Source organism: Taurulus bubalis (genome assembly GCF_910589615.1).
Source record: "Taurulus bubalis genome assembly, chromosome: 3".
Classification (NCBI taxonomy): Eukaryota; Metazoa; Chordata; class Actinopteri; order Perciformes; family Cottidae; genus Taurulus; species Taurulus bubalis.
The window spans coordinates 40,975,270-40,991,349 of record NC_136591.1 but is presented as its reverse complement, the minus strand read 5'-3'; the positions used below and the strand labels follow the sequence as shown (position 1 = coordinate 40,991,349).

At 41.2% G+C, this 16,080-nt stretch overlaps 2 protein-coding genes across 2 annotated transcripts; one reads left to right on the top strand and one right to left on the bottom strand.

Moving 5' to 3' along the window:
* Positions 1-1,509: 1,509 nt before the first annotated feature.
* LOC306734499 (guanine nucleotide-binding protein G(q) subunit alpha-like) lies at positions 1,510-5,851 on the top strand (the record flags this gene model as incomplete). Its single annotated transcript, XM_079215856.1, has 7 exons — positions 1,510-1,651; positions 2,615-2,799; positions 3,619-3,776; positions 3,954-4,082; positions 4,267-4,396; positions 5,049-5,196; positions 5,661-5,851. 7 exons carry the CDS (start codon positions 1,510-1,512, stop codon positions 5,849-5,851), a joined length of 1,083 nt encoding a protein of 360 aa, XP_079071982.1.
* Positions 5,852-5,869: 18 nt separating this feature from the next.
* Positions 5,870-11,498, bottom strand: LOC306733561 (myelin-oligodendrocyte glycoprotein-like). Its single transcript, XM_079214829.1, has 5 exons — positions 11,364-11,498; positions 9,439-9,816; positions 9,249-9,341; positions 8,548-8,657; positions 5,870-8,462 (listed from the first exon to the last, which is right to left on the bottom strand). The coding sequence occupies exons 1-5, from the start codon at positions 11,455-11,457 to the stop codon at positions 8,427-8,429; spliced, it is 711 nt and encodes a 236-aa protein (XP_079070955.1). The 5' UTR covers positions 11,458-11,498; the 3' UTR covers positions 5,870-8,426.
* Between the last annotated feature and the right edge of the window lie 4,582 nt (positions 11,499-16,080).

The window sequence follows — 16,080 nt, the reverse complement described above, 5'->3', positions numbered from 1 at the left end:
ACCTTTGAGTCGGTCACACGGATTTCATGAGCAGTTTTCACGGCGCGTGCCTGAAGTGCAATAGCGGCTGACGACATACTGGCCGGTCTATTTGACCCATGATGCTCCGCGCGAAGCTGCGTCACGTGTTACCCGGACTCCTCCTCCTCCTCTTCCTCCTCCATGTCTGTTATTGTTTGTGGTCATTTGTGATTTATATTAAGTGCAGAGTTTTGAACAGTGAGTATTAAACGTGAATATTAAAGTCTGGAGGTTTATAGATGAATTATTAATAATGAATGTGTCATCGAGGTGAACGCTGAATGAGGAAAGACTCATATTCTATGAATCTGAATATTCTCACAATAACAGAGGAAGAGGAAGAGTCTGGATCTCTCTCTCTCTCTCCCTCCCTCTCTCTCCCCCTCTACACTGAGGTCTACAGAGGACCAGGACTAGACTGAGGTCTACAGAGGACCAGGACTAGACTGAGGTCTACAGAGGACCAGGACTAGACTGAGGTCTATAGAGGACCAGGACTAGACTGAGGTCTATAGAGGACCAGGACTACACTGAGGTCTACAGAGGACCAGGACTACACTGAGGTCTCTAGAGGACCAGGACTAGACTGAGGTCTATAGAGGACCAGGACTACACTGAGGTCTATAGAGGACCAGGACTACACTGAGGTCTATAGAGGACCAGGACTACACTGAGGTCTATAGAGGACCAGGACTAGACTGAGACTATAGAAGACCAGGACTACACTGAGGTCTATAGAGGACCAGGACTACACTGAGACTATAGAGGACCAGGACTACACTGAGGTCTATAGAGGACAAGAGAGGACCAGGACTACACTGAGGTCTATATAGGACCATGACTACACTGAGACTATAGAGGACCAGGACTAGACTGAGGTCTATAGAGGACCAGGACTACACAGAGGTCTATAGAGGACCAGGACTACACTGAGGTCTATAGAGGACCAGGACTACACTGAGGTCTATAGAGGACCAGGACTACACTGAGGTCTACAGAGGACCAGGACTACACTGAGACTATAGAGGACCAGGACTACACTGAGGTATACAGAGGACCAGGACTAGACTGAGGACTATAGAGGACCAGGACTAGACTGAGGACTATAGAGGACCAGGACTACACTGAGGTATACAGAGGACCAGGACTAGACTGAGGACTATAGAGGACCAGGACTAGACTGAGGACTATAGAGGACCAGGACTACACTGAGACTGGTGCAGAGCCAGATAGAAGTTCCTAAAGGTAAACTCTATAACTCCTGCTTTGGTAGGAGGGCACTATCGAAGGATTCTACCAGAGGAGGGTCTACCAGAGGAGGATGTACTAGAGGAGGGTCTACCAGAGGAGGATGTACTAGAGGAGGGTATACCAGAGGAGGATGTACTAGAGGAGGGTCTACCAGAGGAGGATCCACAAGAGCTTCCTCTCCTCTTTGCCCTGCAGACTACCACTACTTCGCCTCCCTCGTCCCGGGAGAGGAGCGTCATGCCTCTGAGCTGCGCAGGCGCTTGCTGCCTCGACACGGAGGCCAGAGAGGCTCGCCTCGTCAACGCCGCCATCAACGCCGCCATCAGGAGGCAGCTCCTCCGCCAGAGGAAGGAAGATGAATACAAGCTGCTGCTGCTCGGTGAGAAGACACAAGACTGGGATACTTGTGTTTATGTTAACGGGGGGTCTTCTGTACTTCATTCAGAATGTTTAAGTATACTATGAGCAAATACATGTACTTATAGACAAACTTACATCACTACATATTTATAGAATTATTTGTATTGACCCATTTACATGTTGATGCTGTTGCTGGTCGAGTAGAGCTCATTTTAAATATGTAATATTCTGTTGTTAGGTTAGCATTTATTATTATTAGAATACATTATATTATTATTATTATAATAATGTAGCATTTGTCCTCCACATTACATATTCATAATTAATAATATACTTATATATGATTAATAGAACAGAATTTTGCACAACCACGTTTGATACTCTAAGTACATTTGTGTTGCCAATAATTGTGTACTTTTAGTTAAGAGCTTTTACTTGTAATTGGGTATTTTTTATATTGTGGTATTGCTACTAGTTTTAAAAATATTGCAATAAGATACACAAACCAACTAAAAACAACAAGAAATATACGTTCCATCTACTTTTTTTTAAAGGGTTCTCTTTGACTCTAAAAAGATTGACGTCATCACTTCCAAAGATAGATTCCACTGTTCCTGTTTACATTGAACCCTCGTCTGGCAACCGACTCAAGTAGATATCTTCTCTCTTTTATATTTTCCATCATCCCATTTAGCAACTTCAGCCCCTTGCATGTATTCAGATTGATCAGGTTCAGGGGGGGGAACTCCTTCGAGGTCAGCCTTTTACCGGCAGACACCGTTAACGTGACGAAATACTGCTCGTAAAACTTGACTCTGAGCATAAACACAAGACCGCCCGGGCCCTGAGAACAAGATGAAACCCAGGCTATGATTCTAAAGTATTGCATAAGAGCGGACGTGAAAGTACTTCACACACGCATGGCTGGTTGGATAGCGTTGTTTTGGACTGATGATGTCGGTTTTCTGTTGGTGGACTATAGGAACTGGGGAAAGTGGGAAAAGCACTTTGGTAAAGCAGATGAGGATCATCCACGGCTGTGGATACTCGGACGAGGACAAGACAGGATTCATCCAGCTGATCTACCAGAACATCTTCACGGCCATGCAGACCCTGATCCAGGCCATGGACGCGCTACAGATCCCCTACAAGTATGAACACAACAAGGTGCGAGTCCATCTTGTGCTGCTTCACACAGAAGAGTTTACGCTCCAGCACGCTGACAGGGCCTGCAGTGTGTTTCAGGGTGAAGTACTTCTGGTAATCTGCAGCGGTGTTTACTTTTGCAAAGAGACTTTTGTCTGCTTATGGACTTCTGGGAAGTACCCACGTGATCTTTCACTGCAGGAATGTGAAGACGAGTACTCCCGAGTCAGTTCCAAGTGAAGAGACCAAAAGAGGAAAGGGAGGTCAGAGAGTTCCCTGTTTATCATACTTGACTCCGTGCACATTTTAGTCTAGATCTTAGTACAACAAGGATTGATCGCAGGTATCGGTTTACTAGAGGAGTTTTGATACTATAGTGCTGGGTTACTTTGGTTGATACCTTAAAAGTTAGACCTAGTTCCAAAACGCATACTATGTTAGTATGTCAGAATAAAGCATTCCAATACATAGCCTTCATTGGATACATATTTACATCCTGTCAGATCCATATGAAGGCCACATGTAGTTTTCAGACCACCTTCGAACAGCTTCGGCCAAAGAAATAGTGTAAAAATACTGACTCATTTCTGGTTTTAGGACTCCTTCCTGCAGCACTCTATTTAGAACACATGGTAGTGGTACAATTCAGCCTCTAGTGGCCAAAATGAGTATTACAACAACAGACACAGACTCAGAAAATGGATCACAAGAAAGATTTAGGGGCTTCAACGCGTCCCTAATCTTTCACAACACTCCAAGGACAATTGACAAGAACACAAACACGACATCATGAATCCATCTGTACATTTGCTCATTTCAGTGCCTCGTTCTGTCGTTCAGGCCAGCGCCAGCATCGTGCGCGCCGTGGATGTGGTGAAGGTGGCCACAATATTATGGAACTCTCACAGGGAGGCCATCAGTAGCCTGTGGAGCGACCCGGGGATTCAGGAATGCTACGGTCTGAAGAGGAAGTACCAGCTGTCGGACTCCGCTGACTAGTGAGTGTGAACGGAAGCTCGTAACTCCTCGGACGTTGTCAAATATGTTCTACCGCTTCATTCCATTTAAGGCTGTTGACAAAAGGCTTAAGAGCAACGACGCTCCAATGTCTCCTCTGTCCTTATCGCTCTAGTTTCCTTTTCTGAACTTCATTTTCTTTCCTCCTGTGTCAACAGCTTTCTGGATAACATCCACCGCATTTCTGAAACCTTTTATCTGCCAACCGAGCAGGATATCCTGAGGGTCAGGGTGCCCACAACGACTGTTGTAGAGTACTTCTTTGAGCTGGAGAATATGAGGTTCAGGTGAGTGTTGCAGGGCATTTTTTTCTGTATTTTGTTTTTTGTAAATATGTGAGTACAGTCAAGTCACCATGTCTACTCTCATCATATTCAACAATCCAATTAATCAACACAGCCCAGACCTAAATACCAAGAAAACCAATTTTAAAGTGGTAATATGACAATGTATTTACATCCGTGGCTGTAGGATGGTGGACGTGGGCGGCCAGCGGTCAGAAAGGAGAAAGTGGATTCATTGTTTTGAAGGCTTCTCATACGTCATGTTCCTGGTGGCGACCAGCGAGTACGATCAGGTGCTCGCGGAGTCCGACAGGGTGGTGAGATGCCTACAAAATAACTCATTACAAGCTGATCTCCTAAAAGGGACATTGTGGAGACGATGACTTGTAGCACTTGTCTGGTCTCTCTCGCTCTCTAAATAATAAAAAAGTGAATTTGAATAGCTTGCAATTGACCAACAATATTGCTATTGGTATTATTAGACAAGGTGTGTTCATGAACAGGCAGTGGCCACCCTGCTCACTGGACCTAGCACATAACAACCTGAATATATGAACCTGTGTACCGTAAAAATCGGGTTACGAGCCGCGCCTACCTTTGGTCAGTGTCCCCGCTGTAGCAAGCTAGTAGCAGCGCTTGCTACAGGTCGCTGCTGCTACTGCACACGTCCCCTCTGCCCTAGCGGAGCGCTAGCAGGAGCGCCAGCTGGCCACAGCGTGGAGCTAACGGGGACACTGACCGAAGGTACTAGCGGCTTGTAACCCGACTTTTACGGTATTCATTGAATTGCTTTGTATTGAATGCACAATAACAAGGTATGTTTATGCGTGGCACCAGGCCCAGTTGAATATAAAACACAATGTTTTACAATATATATAGTCGGGGGTCTGAATGTTGAAGACCTCTGCTCTATGGAGATTCAGCCAAACAGGATGTCCTCATGCGGAGATGTTTGTGTGTTTCTCAAAGAACCGCCTCAAGGAAAGCATGGCTTTGTTCCAGGCGATCATCACCTCCAATTGGTTCCATGAATTCATATTGATCCTCAACAAGGCAGACTTACTGAAGGAGAAAATCCTGCACTCGCATTTGGTCGACTACTTTCCTGAATATGGTGGTGAGAGGAAACGCTCCGACTTAGAATGGCCTTTTCTTTAAAGAGTGACATGATGCATTATTTTTAAGAAAAGACGTTAAATATATCAGCAATAAAACACACCCTGGCTTAATTCAGGAATTAATAATCAAATATTATTACTTTTTTAAACAGCAGACGTAAACCGAGAGTTTAAGTGTGGTCCCATTTTATTTGCTGTCATTTGAGTCTTTAAAATGAGTCTGTAAAGATATCTTACATTAGCCATCACAAGCTACTGGTCAGTACAGCTGTTATATTGAATTGATCAAGGGTGTGTTTTTGTTTGCTTTTGGGAAAAAGTTTTGAAGTTTGTGACTTTTGAAAGAGGACATCATTTTATATTGCATTGAGAGTCAGCGTTATATTTTTGATCTTTTCCATAACTACTGGAGACACTACAGCATCTTTAATGTGCCGCTTCTGCCCTCCGTCTCGTCCACCAGGTCCCAAGAGGGACGTCAAGGCGGCACAAGAATTCATCTTGGATAAGTTTGTCCGTCTCCAAAGAGACAAACAAATCGCCTACTCCCACTTCACCTGTGCCACAGACACTGACCACATTCGATTCGTCTTCAAATCGGTGAAGGACTACATCTTTAATAGCAACCTGTTTGACGGCAGACTGTTATGCTGATGGATTTCAAATGCCAAGTGCCCTGAAAACTAGTGAGGAGTCACAGAGAGATTAGGAGTAGAATGGACATTGAACTGGTTGCTGTGGTGTTTTGGGTACAGAAGATAATGGCTACTGTTAGTAGTAGTAGTAGTAGTAGTATGGTGACGGCACACGTCATTATGTATGTTGCTCCTCTGATAAGGAACTTCTGAGAAAGTCTACACGGCACATTTACTACACGGCGCCCCACTTTACTACACAGCACCCCACTTCACTACCCTAAAACCACTTTACGGCACCACTACTAAACTACATTTCACCCCACCTCACTACGCGGCATGCCGACCACACCTTGTGTGATAAACCTACGTTACTACGCGGTGCACCCAGCCGACTTTCCTAAAACCACACCTTACATTCCTACACGCCCACTTTCCTACATGGCACCCCTACTCAACTGCATTTTTCCCTCCCACTTTACTACATGGCCTAGAAAGAAAACAAACTGGTTGAACTCCTCAGAGCACACATGGCTCAGCCGGTTTAAAAACAAACAGATCTCCTCCCAATCGCTGTGTGCACTCCTTGGTGGTAGAGGCCCCGCCTCCTTAATCACATAGTAAATGGGGCTCTGAGAGGGATGAGATCTATACATCTGTTATTGAATAAAAAAGCATTTTTCAAAAGGTTTGCTGTGATTTAAAACATGATTGTAATCCAGATGGGTTTAAACAATTAAAGAAAAAACCAATAGAACCCCAAAATGGAATACAGAGTACCGACACAACGGACAAATATCTGAATATTCTGGTACTTCAGCGATATTTTGCAACAGGAACATAGATTTAAGACATGAACAACTCCCATTGCAAATATTGTTGTGCATCACTGGCAGTCAATGACTGTAAAGCAGCTCGTGAAATGCGTTTGAGGTCCTTGATCATACGATCACAGAAGAGCACAGAAAATATGATGATGGCCGAGTAGTATAGGAGGTATTCTGTGGGACGGACTGACGGACGCACACAACCGCTTATTGGATCATAATTGGATATTATTATTTGATACCTCTTTTGATATTTGATATTTGATATTATTTGATGCTTATTGGATACCGGAGCTGCATCTGTTGACATTGAACTCCACCTTCAAGTAAAGAGACAAGAAGATCAACACACGGCCGTCTGTTTTAAATGAGGTTTATTTGTCTACCACTGTGGTGAACAGGGTCCAGCATGTAACATGTGAGTGAACATATTTAAATACATTGAGTGTACATCATAGTATCCCTGAAACATAAATATTCCTTCGTTAAAGCCCACTTTTTTTGCTTTGTTTTAGTGCTTAAATAGGTCAACAGTATAGTGGGGAAAAGGTGCCCTGCTCAAAGGCACCGTCAGGGAATGAGAGCGCCTCGTCTTCTTCAAACAAACAGTTTGAATTCTGCATCTTAAATATGTGCACGCCTCATCATTGGGGCCTCAGTCAGACATTTGGAAAAACTACTAAAAATAAAAAACAGAAGGGTGACTTTGAGTCACTCAGGCTCACTAAATCATCTTCAGGATAACACATTTCTAACACTGTCACCTGCTTTAACAGGCGGGGCAATAAATACTCTTCTTTCCCTGGTTGTAATGTTACTTCTTCAAATAACATTAAAAATAACACTAAAAACATTCTCAATATTCTTCTGCAGCAGCTCTTGAGTGATTTATTAAAATCAAGTCATACCATTAAAACATGTCTCTGTAAAGTAGACATGCAGGACTTCATAAGTTAGCATAACATCCATAAATTGACATTTTCAACACATGCGTCATTATTAAACAACATCTGTCATACTCTAACTGAGATAAATGACCCGGACGTATCCAAGTGGCCGCCATGATGGGAGCTGTTCCAATTCTCTTAATGCAAAGGAGCTTCAATGCTTCCTTTAGCATAGGAAACACTGGACCTTCCTTTACCAAAGGAAAGGAGATACTTCTAGGACTTCTTTGTAGTCCATCTCCTGAACATTGTAGTTTCACCGCTGCAGACCAACATCATAACTACGTAGCTTGTCGTCTTTTCTTTCATCCTTCCAACCTTTCCTCCGTTTTCCACAGTCAAGGAAAAGTGGTTAGGAAAGGACATTAGGAGGTCATTTTTTGACTATTCGACCAGACCCATAGTCTGAATTTACTCTTCACAGTGGATGTCACCAACGGTCCCCGATGGGACGTCTACCAAGAGAGGAAAGTCTTCAAAACAAACACAAACAGTCTTCTTCTTCTTCTTCCATCCTTCTTTGAGGTAAATCAATGCCCGCTAAACGTAGCGCTCCCATGAGGTTTCTCCTCTTTTCAAGTGTTGCGTTTCAAATTCTCCTTTTCTTTTTCTAGACCAAAATCCTCCAGCGTGCGATACAAAGACAGTCTCCCAGCGGGTCAGATTCCAATCTGACTCGTATCGCGTCTGACGGCGACCTGGAGCCATCGTGAAGATCCAAACCGGATCCAAACTGGATCCAAACTGGATCCAAACCGGCCCACTTGAGGCTGGACGTGCTGCTCTGCATTAACCACCAACGCGCCTTTGAGCGAGGCGCCTACGCCGTTAGCGGTGAGGTTGGGTCGACGGCATACTGTGAGGACAATCAACATATTAAAAAAACCTGTCTCCCAGAGAGTCGGTCAGGATTTACTCAACGAGACGCTTTGTGTTCTTACATTTTGCTTTAAAGGCTTCCGTTTATGTAAACATGCAGCGACTCCAACAACGAGGATCAGCAAGACGCAGACGGCCACCGGGATCAGAGCGAGCAGATGGAAACGAGCACCTGACCGCAAAACAGAGAGGCTTGAGCTACAGTCACTGGAATACAACAATATGAGTCAAATGAAAAGCACTAATTATGACGAGATCTCCGAACCTCTAAATGACCATAACTTACTAAATGAACATCATGCTGTATTGAAGAAGACTTGAAACTAGAGATTGAGACATAAACTCATGTTTACAATGTTTACTGAGGGAATACATCAAGAGAAGTAGAGTCATTTATATAGACTTCTATACAACCAGAGGAGTCGCCCCCTGGTGGTCAGGAGAGAGAATGCAGCTATAACATATGAAGCATATACTTCTATACAACCAGAGGAGTCTCCCCCTGATGGTCAGGAGAGAGAATGCAGCTTTAACACATGAAGCATACACTTCTATACAACCAGAGGAGTCACCCCCTGGTGGTCAGGAGAGGGAATGCAGCTTTAATATATGAAGTATATAGACTTCTATACAACCAGAGGAGTCACCCCCTGGTGGTCAGGAGAGGGAATGCAGCTTTAACACGCAGCTCAAACTCGGAGGTCTGTGTAGCGTCTAGACTAATAATTCTCCATTCTCTCGTCATCAAAGACAGTTTTCTCACCTGCAACATCCGTCTCTTCATGTTCTTCTGGATTTGGGATCTTTGTGGGATGCGGCGTCATGTCTTCCATAAAGGATTGATTAGATTGTGGTGCTGAAAACCCAACAAGATTAAAGAAACAATTATAGGATGAAAAGTGTTGACAACAATACACAAAGAGACTCTACTCTGTGACAGAACACCGACTCACCAACAACGAGCTGAACGGTGGACGCCGTCACCGGGCTCTTTAACTTGGGGATGAAACATCGGTATGTCCCTCGGTCGGCGAGCGTCACGTTCTTGATTTTGAGCGAAATGTTCCCGTCCTTCAGGTCGTCCGTGAACAGCTCCGTCCTCCGGAGGTACGACCGGATCTTCATGTCCGGCACCTCGCGGCGGTCCCTGTAGAGGTGCACGTACTCCACCCGGCTCAGCCGCTCCGCGGGGTCGGCCTCCAGGTCGGGCTTGGACCACTCCACCGTCAGGCCCTCCACGTTGTACTTGGGCTCCAGGTGGCACGGCAGGATGATGTCATCGCCCGGAGCGGCCCTGATTGGCCCGCCTGACCCGATCACCAGAGGTGGCTCTAGGAAACACAGAGGACCAATTATAACCGACTGAAGAAGAAGTCAAGTCTTTTTTTAAATGGATGATTCTGTTCTGTAACTCATGCCAGACTAACAACATGTGACACTTCCACGAGCTAAAAGGGAAGCTGGAAAACTATTTCCATCACATTTAGGAAACTTGCTATGAATGACCAACAGTCCAAAAAAAACAAAGATATTTCGATCCTCATCACAAGTCAAAGAGGAGCTGCAGAAAACCAAACGATGAGAAGCTGGAAGCTCCATGTTTTGGGTTAAAATGAGATTGGGTCTTTGAATGATTCCTATTGACTAAAGTCAAAAGACGATGAGATCATTCTTTGAGCAACATTGTGACAAAAAGTTATTTAATTAGCAAAAAACTCAAATGTAACATTTCTATAGCGGCCCAGAGAGGACAAACTTCAAAAGATTGTGTTTTGGCACAGTGAGAGAATAGGTTTGTTGGAGATGAGCCAGTTCTGCGCAGAATCGATCGGCAGCGATCGGAGCGCAATGCATGCTGGGTAGATTTGTGTCCGACTTGCTCCCGACTTGCTCTGACGTCATGCACACGTGGTCAACGATAATCTCACGAGAGGAAGGCGGCCGCCGATTTTAGAGCCAGGCGCCGCAGTAGCTCTCCAACGACTTCGTGGCGCAGTGCATGATGGGAAACGCCTGGCTGTCGCCACATCAGAGAGCTGATTGGCTCTTAGATCTGACAGCAAACACCACGTGTTGTAGAAAATCCTTATTTTATGTGTAGATGTAATACTTAACACTGGATTGTTGACTATTAGTCTCACATTTAATCTAAAAACATTTATTGTGTGGCTGATAATACATCTTATTTATATAACACATATCTAAACCAGTAGTAATGTATTTAAAAAGACCAAAGGATGCAGCTACACACACATTTCTACATAAATATATATTTATAAACACATATGAATGAATCATATGTGTTTATAAATATAAATAAACTTTGAAGGCAGCCTAAAACTGTCCGACCACAGTTTATTGACAACGCCTGCTGCTGCTGCTGCTGCGCTTTCCAACGAGCCTGATTTTACGTCCTGATAACGGTTTAACCGGCTAATGGGAGTTGGATGGGATCCAGGAAATAATTTGAATTTGCCGCCTTCTAGAAGTCTAAACAAAGGGACTCAGCCCAAGTGATGAAGACCTCTGGGTTCTGGAAAGTTCTGGAGGTCTGAGTCACCCAGAGGCTCAGGGAGTCAGACCTCAGGGGGACCACGTGGTGTAAACGTGGTCCCCACGTGTGGAGACACGTGGACATGTACCTGAAGCCACATCATCATGTAGGAGTTATGTCTGTTTGGTTTCTGTAATAATACATTTAAAAAGAGATGTATAGTAGTTTTAAGTGATATTAATGTTAAGTTAATTCTGGTTTAACTGCACTCATATAGATACACATATAACAGGATTATTATAGAAGTACAGCCCATAATAACAACTTGTTCAGCTCCCAGTGAGAATGAATGAAAGAATGAATGAATGAGTGAGTGAAGCTCACCTCTAGCCTCCGTCCGGTGCGCCGTGAGTAAAGTGAGTAAGACCAGCAGGAGCAGACATGAGGAGAGCAGCTCGAAGCCGCGCAGCAGAACCATAAACACCCGGGAGAGAGCCGAGAACCTTCCGCCTGTAGAGCGCCGCTGCGCCGCTGTGAGAGTGACCGCTGTGGGCTGTCCTCTCCTTCTTGTTCTGGGACTGACACGCGCGACCTGACGTCATGGCGCAAATGACGCACGTCGATACTTTCAGCGTCAGGCTCGTTCTATATATATATATATATATATATATATATATATATATATATATATATATATATATATATATATATATATACTACTAATAGTCAACAATCCATCGTTTCATATTTTTCCTTTACTCGAGTCGTCAGTATTTTTTTATTGGCTCCTAAAGGTGTGACTCAGCTCCTGAACTCACGATGAGTCAGCGGATTAGTATTCATCACATGATATTTTTATCAATGAGGTCAAAGAGGCTAAAATTAAACATAATGATCATGTGCGTACAAGTAGATAAACAGATGGTAGTGTTGCTGTGAATAGTGCACATGAATAAATATTGATTGCCAATTATCATCCATGTTGTTAATAACATGTGATGTAAATATATATTTTCTACATATAATACTTCTCCCAGTGTCTGTTGACACAATGCTTTCTATAAACAGATCTTCTGTCATCATGTTAAACAGACCGCCTCACATTTTATTATTTATAGGTTATTTTACATTGACTGAGAGCAAACCACTAAATAAATAAAAAATAAAATAAATATGAACAAAATCCTTCGTAAATTATATTTACAAACCAAAGTGAAAAATAATTAAAATAATATGACTTAGCATCTATTTTGTGAAGATTTGTAAAAAAAACAACTAAAAACAGGAATACAATATAACTTAATTATGTATCTCTAGTGATGATGACCAGTCTTAAACCTGATGAAGACTATAAACAAGTCATTATCGTCAAAATAAAAAAGATCATGAAACACACTATAATTATTTAATATATTATATACCGAAACATTCTGAAACCATAATTTAATAAAGTAAATAACAAAAGAGATTTGTAGGCATGTCTTTCTTCTAAAAATATATATTCTGACTGGATGTGAAGTATTTAATAACTTCACTCAACTATTTATCTATTTGCCAAATTATAAACCAAAATATGATGTTACGCAACTCAAGCAATTACTATGAATGACCGTCAATGTTTGTCTCGTTATATTTTTGGCTTTGTCCATATTTTCTCTTCATTGATATACATGTTTTGTCACTTACATTTGTATTCATTTAGATTTATGAACATTATACATATACGACAGAACGATAATTATATTAAGTCATAAACACAGGAGAGAAAACTACACAAAATGGATCACAAGAATCATTTAGTTTATCTTCTTCCCGATAATTAATAAATAGTCAAAATGAAGCAAATTATGATTTAAATCATAAAACATTTAATTAAAGACAAAGACATATTTTAATTCTTGTTGCTGTTGTTTAGAAGTGATAAACTATTTAGGACTGAATAACAGCTGCTGATTATTGCTAAAATAAAATGAAGTCACATTTACATGTATTTATTGTCTATTAATCTTCTATAGCAACAAAACACAGGAAGGAACAAACCAGAACTTGTAATGGAAGGAAAGAGGTGGTTTGTTTATGTTCTGTAAACATGTTAAAGGAGCAGCGTCATGCGTGATGGTAACCTTTGGATCAGGACATTCCTCCAGGCAACAGCAGCACAAAGTACTCCAGGACAATGAACCGGCGCTTCCTCATTCCTCACGTCGCGTCACTGGAGTTCCTCCCAAAGAACCTCAGCAGGAAACACCTGACCCGGGTCAGCTGACGCGTCCCTGGGTACATGTCAGGTTTCAGTCAGGAGGTAATCTAACCAATCAGAAGCCTTTCTCCTCCAAGGAGCATGACGGGGACAACTATGGACTGTGTCATAGACTATTGGACTAAAAATAGACTTAATAGACCAACTATAGACTGTATCATAGACTATAGGACTAAATATAGACTTAATAGACCAACTATAGACTGTATCATAGACTATAGGACTAAATATAGACTTAATAGACCAACTATAGACTGTATCATAGACTATAGGACTAAATATAGACTTAATAGACCAACTATAGACTGTATCATAGACTATAGGACTAAATATAGACTTAATAGACCAACTATAGACTGTATCATAGACTATAGGACTAAATATAGACTTAATAGACCAACTATAGACTGTATCATAGACTATAGGACTAAATATAGACTTAATAGACCAACTATAGACTGTATCATAGACTATAGGACTAAATATAGACTTAATAGACCAACTATAGACTGTATCATAGACTATAGGACTAAATATAGACTTAATAGACCAACTATAGACTGTATCATAGACTATAGGACTAAATATAGACTTAATAGACCAACTATAGACTGTATCATAGACTATAGGACTAAATATAGACTTAATAGACCAACTATAGACTGTATCATAGACTATAGGACTAAATATAGACTTAATAGACCAACTATAGACTGTATCATAGACTATAGGACTAAATATAGACTTAATAGACCAACTATAGACTGTATCATAGACTATAGGACTAAATATAGACTTAATAGACCACATGGAACACATTTCTGACATTGTTTTCAAAATAGTGTCTAATATTTGAAATGTTACATATGTCACATTGGGCATTAATGGTATATTAATTATAAAAAAATGGTTGTAATATGCTTTGGATTGAACAATATAAAATATGTTAGCTAAATATTATTGAATCAGCCAAACTAACTGATCAGATCATAATTATATTTCTTATTGTGCATATATGTCACAACGGTTGTTATCAGATTTGTTTTGTCAGTTTCTTCAATAAATGTGCTCACAGCAGGTTCAATACATTAAAGGACACGTTAGTTAAGCATTATGATTCTTAAATCTTACCTTTAACAACGAAAAACAAGCTTTTTAAATTCAGCACTTCCTTCAGATCTGTCACCACCTGGAGCAGCCATCTTGGAAAGGTTGTTATGGTAACACAACATCACATGACCCACCAAGATGTCCAGTAGGCGTCACTCAGGGACTTTGAGTTCAAATCAAGGATGAAGCTGGAACTTTCCAGAACATGCGGCTTCTGACTTTTAAAGGAACTCCTCAAACATCATGAAAGGGGCTCAAGTTTCCAAAATAAATCCCTGAACTTCGACCTGTAAACTCTGACTCAAAACACACATAATATAAGTTATAAAAACACACATAACACAAGTTATAAAAACACACATAACACAAGTTATAAAAACACACATAACACAAGTTCTAGAGAAGCTATAGATGCAGATGTCTCCTTAAAGACTAGAAGGGCGACGTGTTTCCCATAAAGCAAAGAGACGTGTGAGTTCTGTGAATAGTTAAAGGTAAAGTAAAAGGGACACCTGCTGGCCAGTATTTGGTATTGCACCCCACCAATAAAGGATATAATGCTAATATGTATATATATATATGCTTTTTTTTTTTAGAAACAATTCTTTTAAGGAAAAAACAGCAAACTGACAGATTTCTCTTGTTTATGCTTTATGGGAGAAGTTATTATATAAAGGTAAAATAGAAAAATAAAATAATAGAAAAATCATCATATGGCTGAGTGCGTGCAGAAGGATTTTTTAATAAAAGGATGCAGGCATGTTTATGAAGGACGGAAGCAGAATAAATAATATATATATATATATATATATATATATAAATATATATATATATATATATTATTTGATTAATTTTAATTCAGCTCTTTTATTTACTTAAAACAAATACAATTTTTGCATTTGTTATCTATTTCTTTAGCATTTATCTATTTCTTTATTTGTTTTAATTATTTATTTGTTTTTTTAAGGTTCCGTCCTGCAGACAGTAGCTAAGCGATGATAAAAGAAGAACAAAATGTATATAGACACACTTTTAGAAAAATAGATGAATAAAAATATAAGAATGTCTTCTTCTTCATCTTCCTCTTCTTCATCATTCCAGGACGAGATGATCTCTCCTTTTAGCATCGGCTCGAGCTGCAGGACAACCAGAGGAGAGGAAGTGGATTAAAGGTGAAGAGGAGGGAGCGCATCGCCTTCTTCTTCTTTCACTTCCTGCTTTCTACCCAATGGGGCTCTATTGTTGTTGCTGTGGCAACCGGCCCCTGTCCAGTGGAAACTACGTACCTCCGACCGCGTTGATTTTTAATCGAACAATATTCCCCCGAAAAACCACAGAATCAAACGTGTCATCGGCCACAAGAGACTTTCACATTTCAGTGGAACAGGAAGTGAAGCACCACATGAACAACAAAGAAACAGCTTCCAGCTCAAGGCACCAACAACAAGCTTTCATAATCCAGAAACATCAGATGTATAAGAACATTTTACTGACCCATCAGTACTTTGACTACTTAAAAAACGTTGTGTACATTTAGCAGATGCACACTTTTACTTCAGTAAAGTCTTGAATGCAGGATTTATTACTTAAAATAGAGTATTTTCCCAGTGTGGTCTTAGTACTTTCGCTTGTGTGTGATTTAGTGCCATCTAGTGGCGAGGTTGCAGATTACATCCGTCCTTTGCAAGTGTGTGAGAGAACCTGCACACCTTCAGGTCCCCGTAAGGTGTT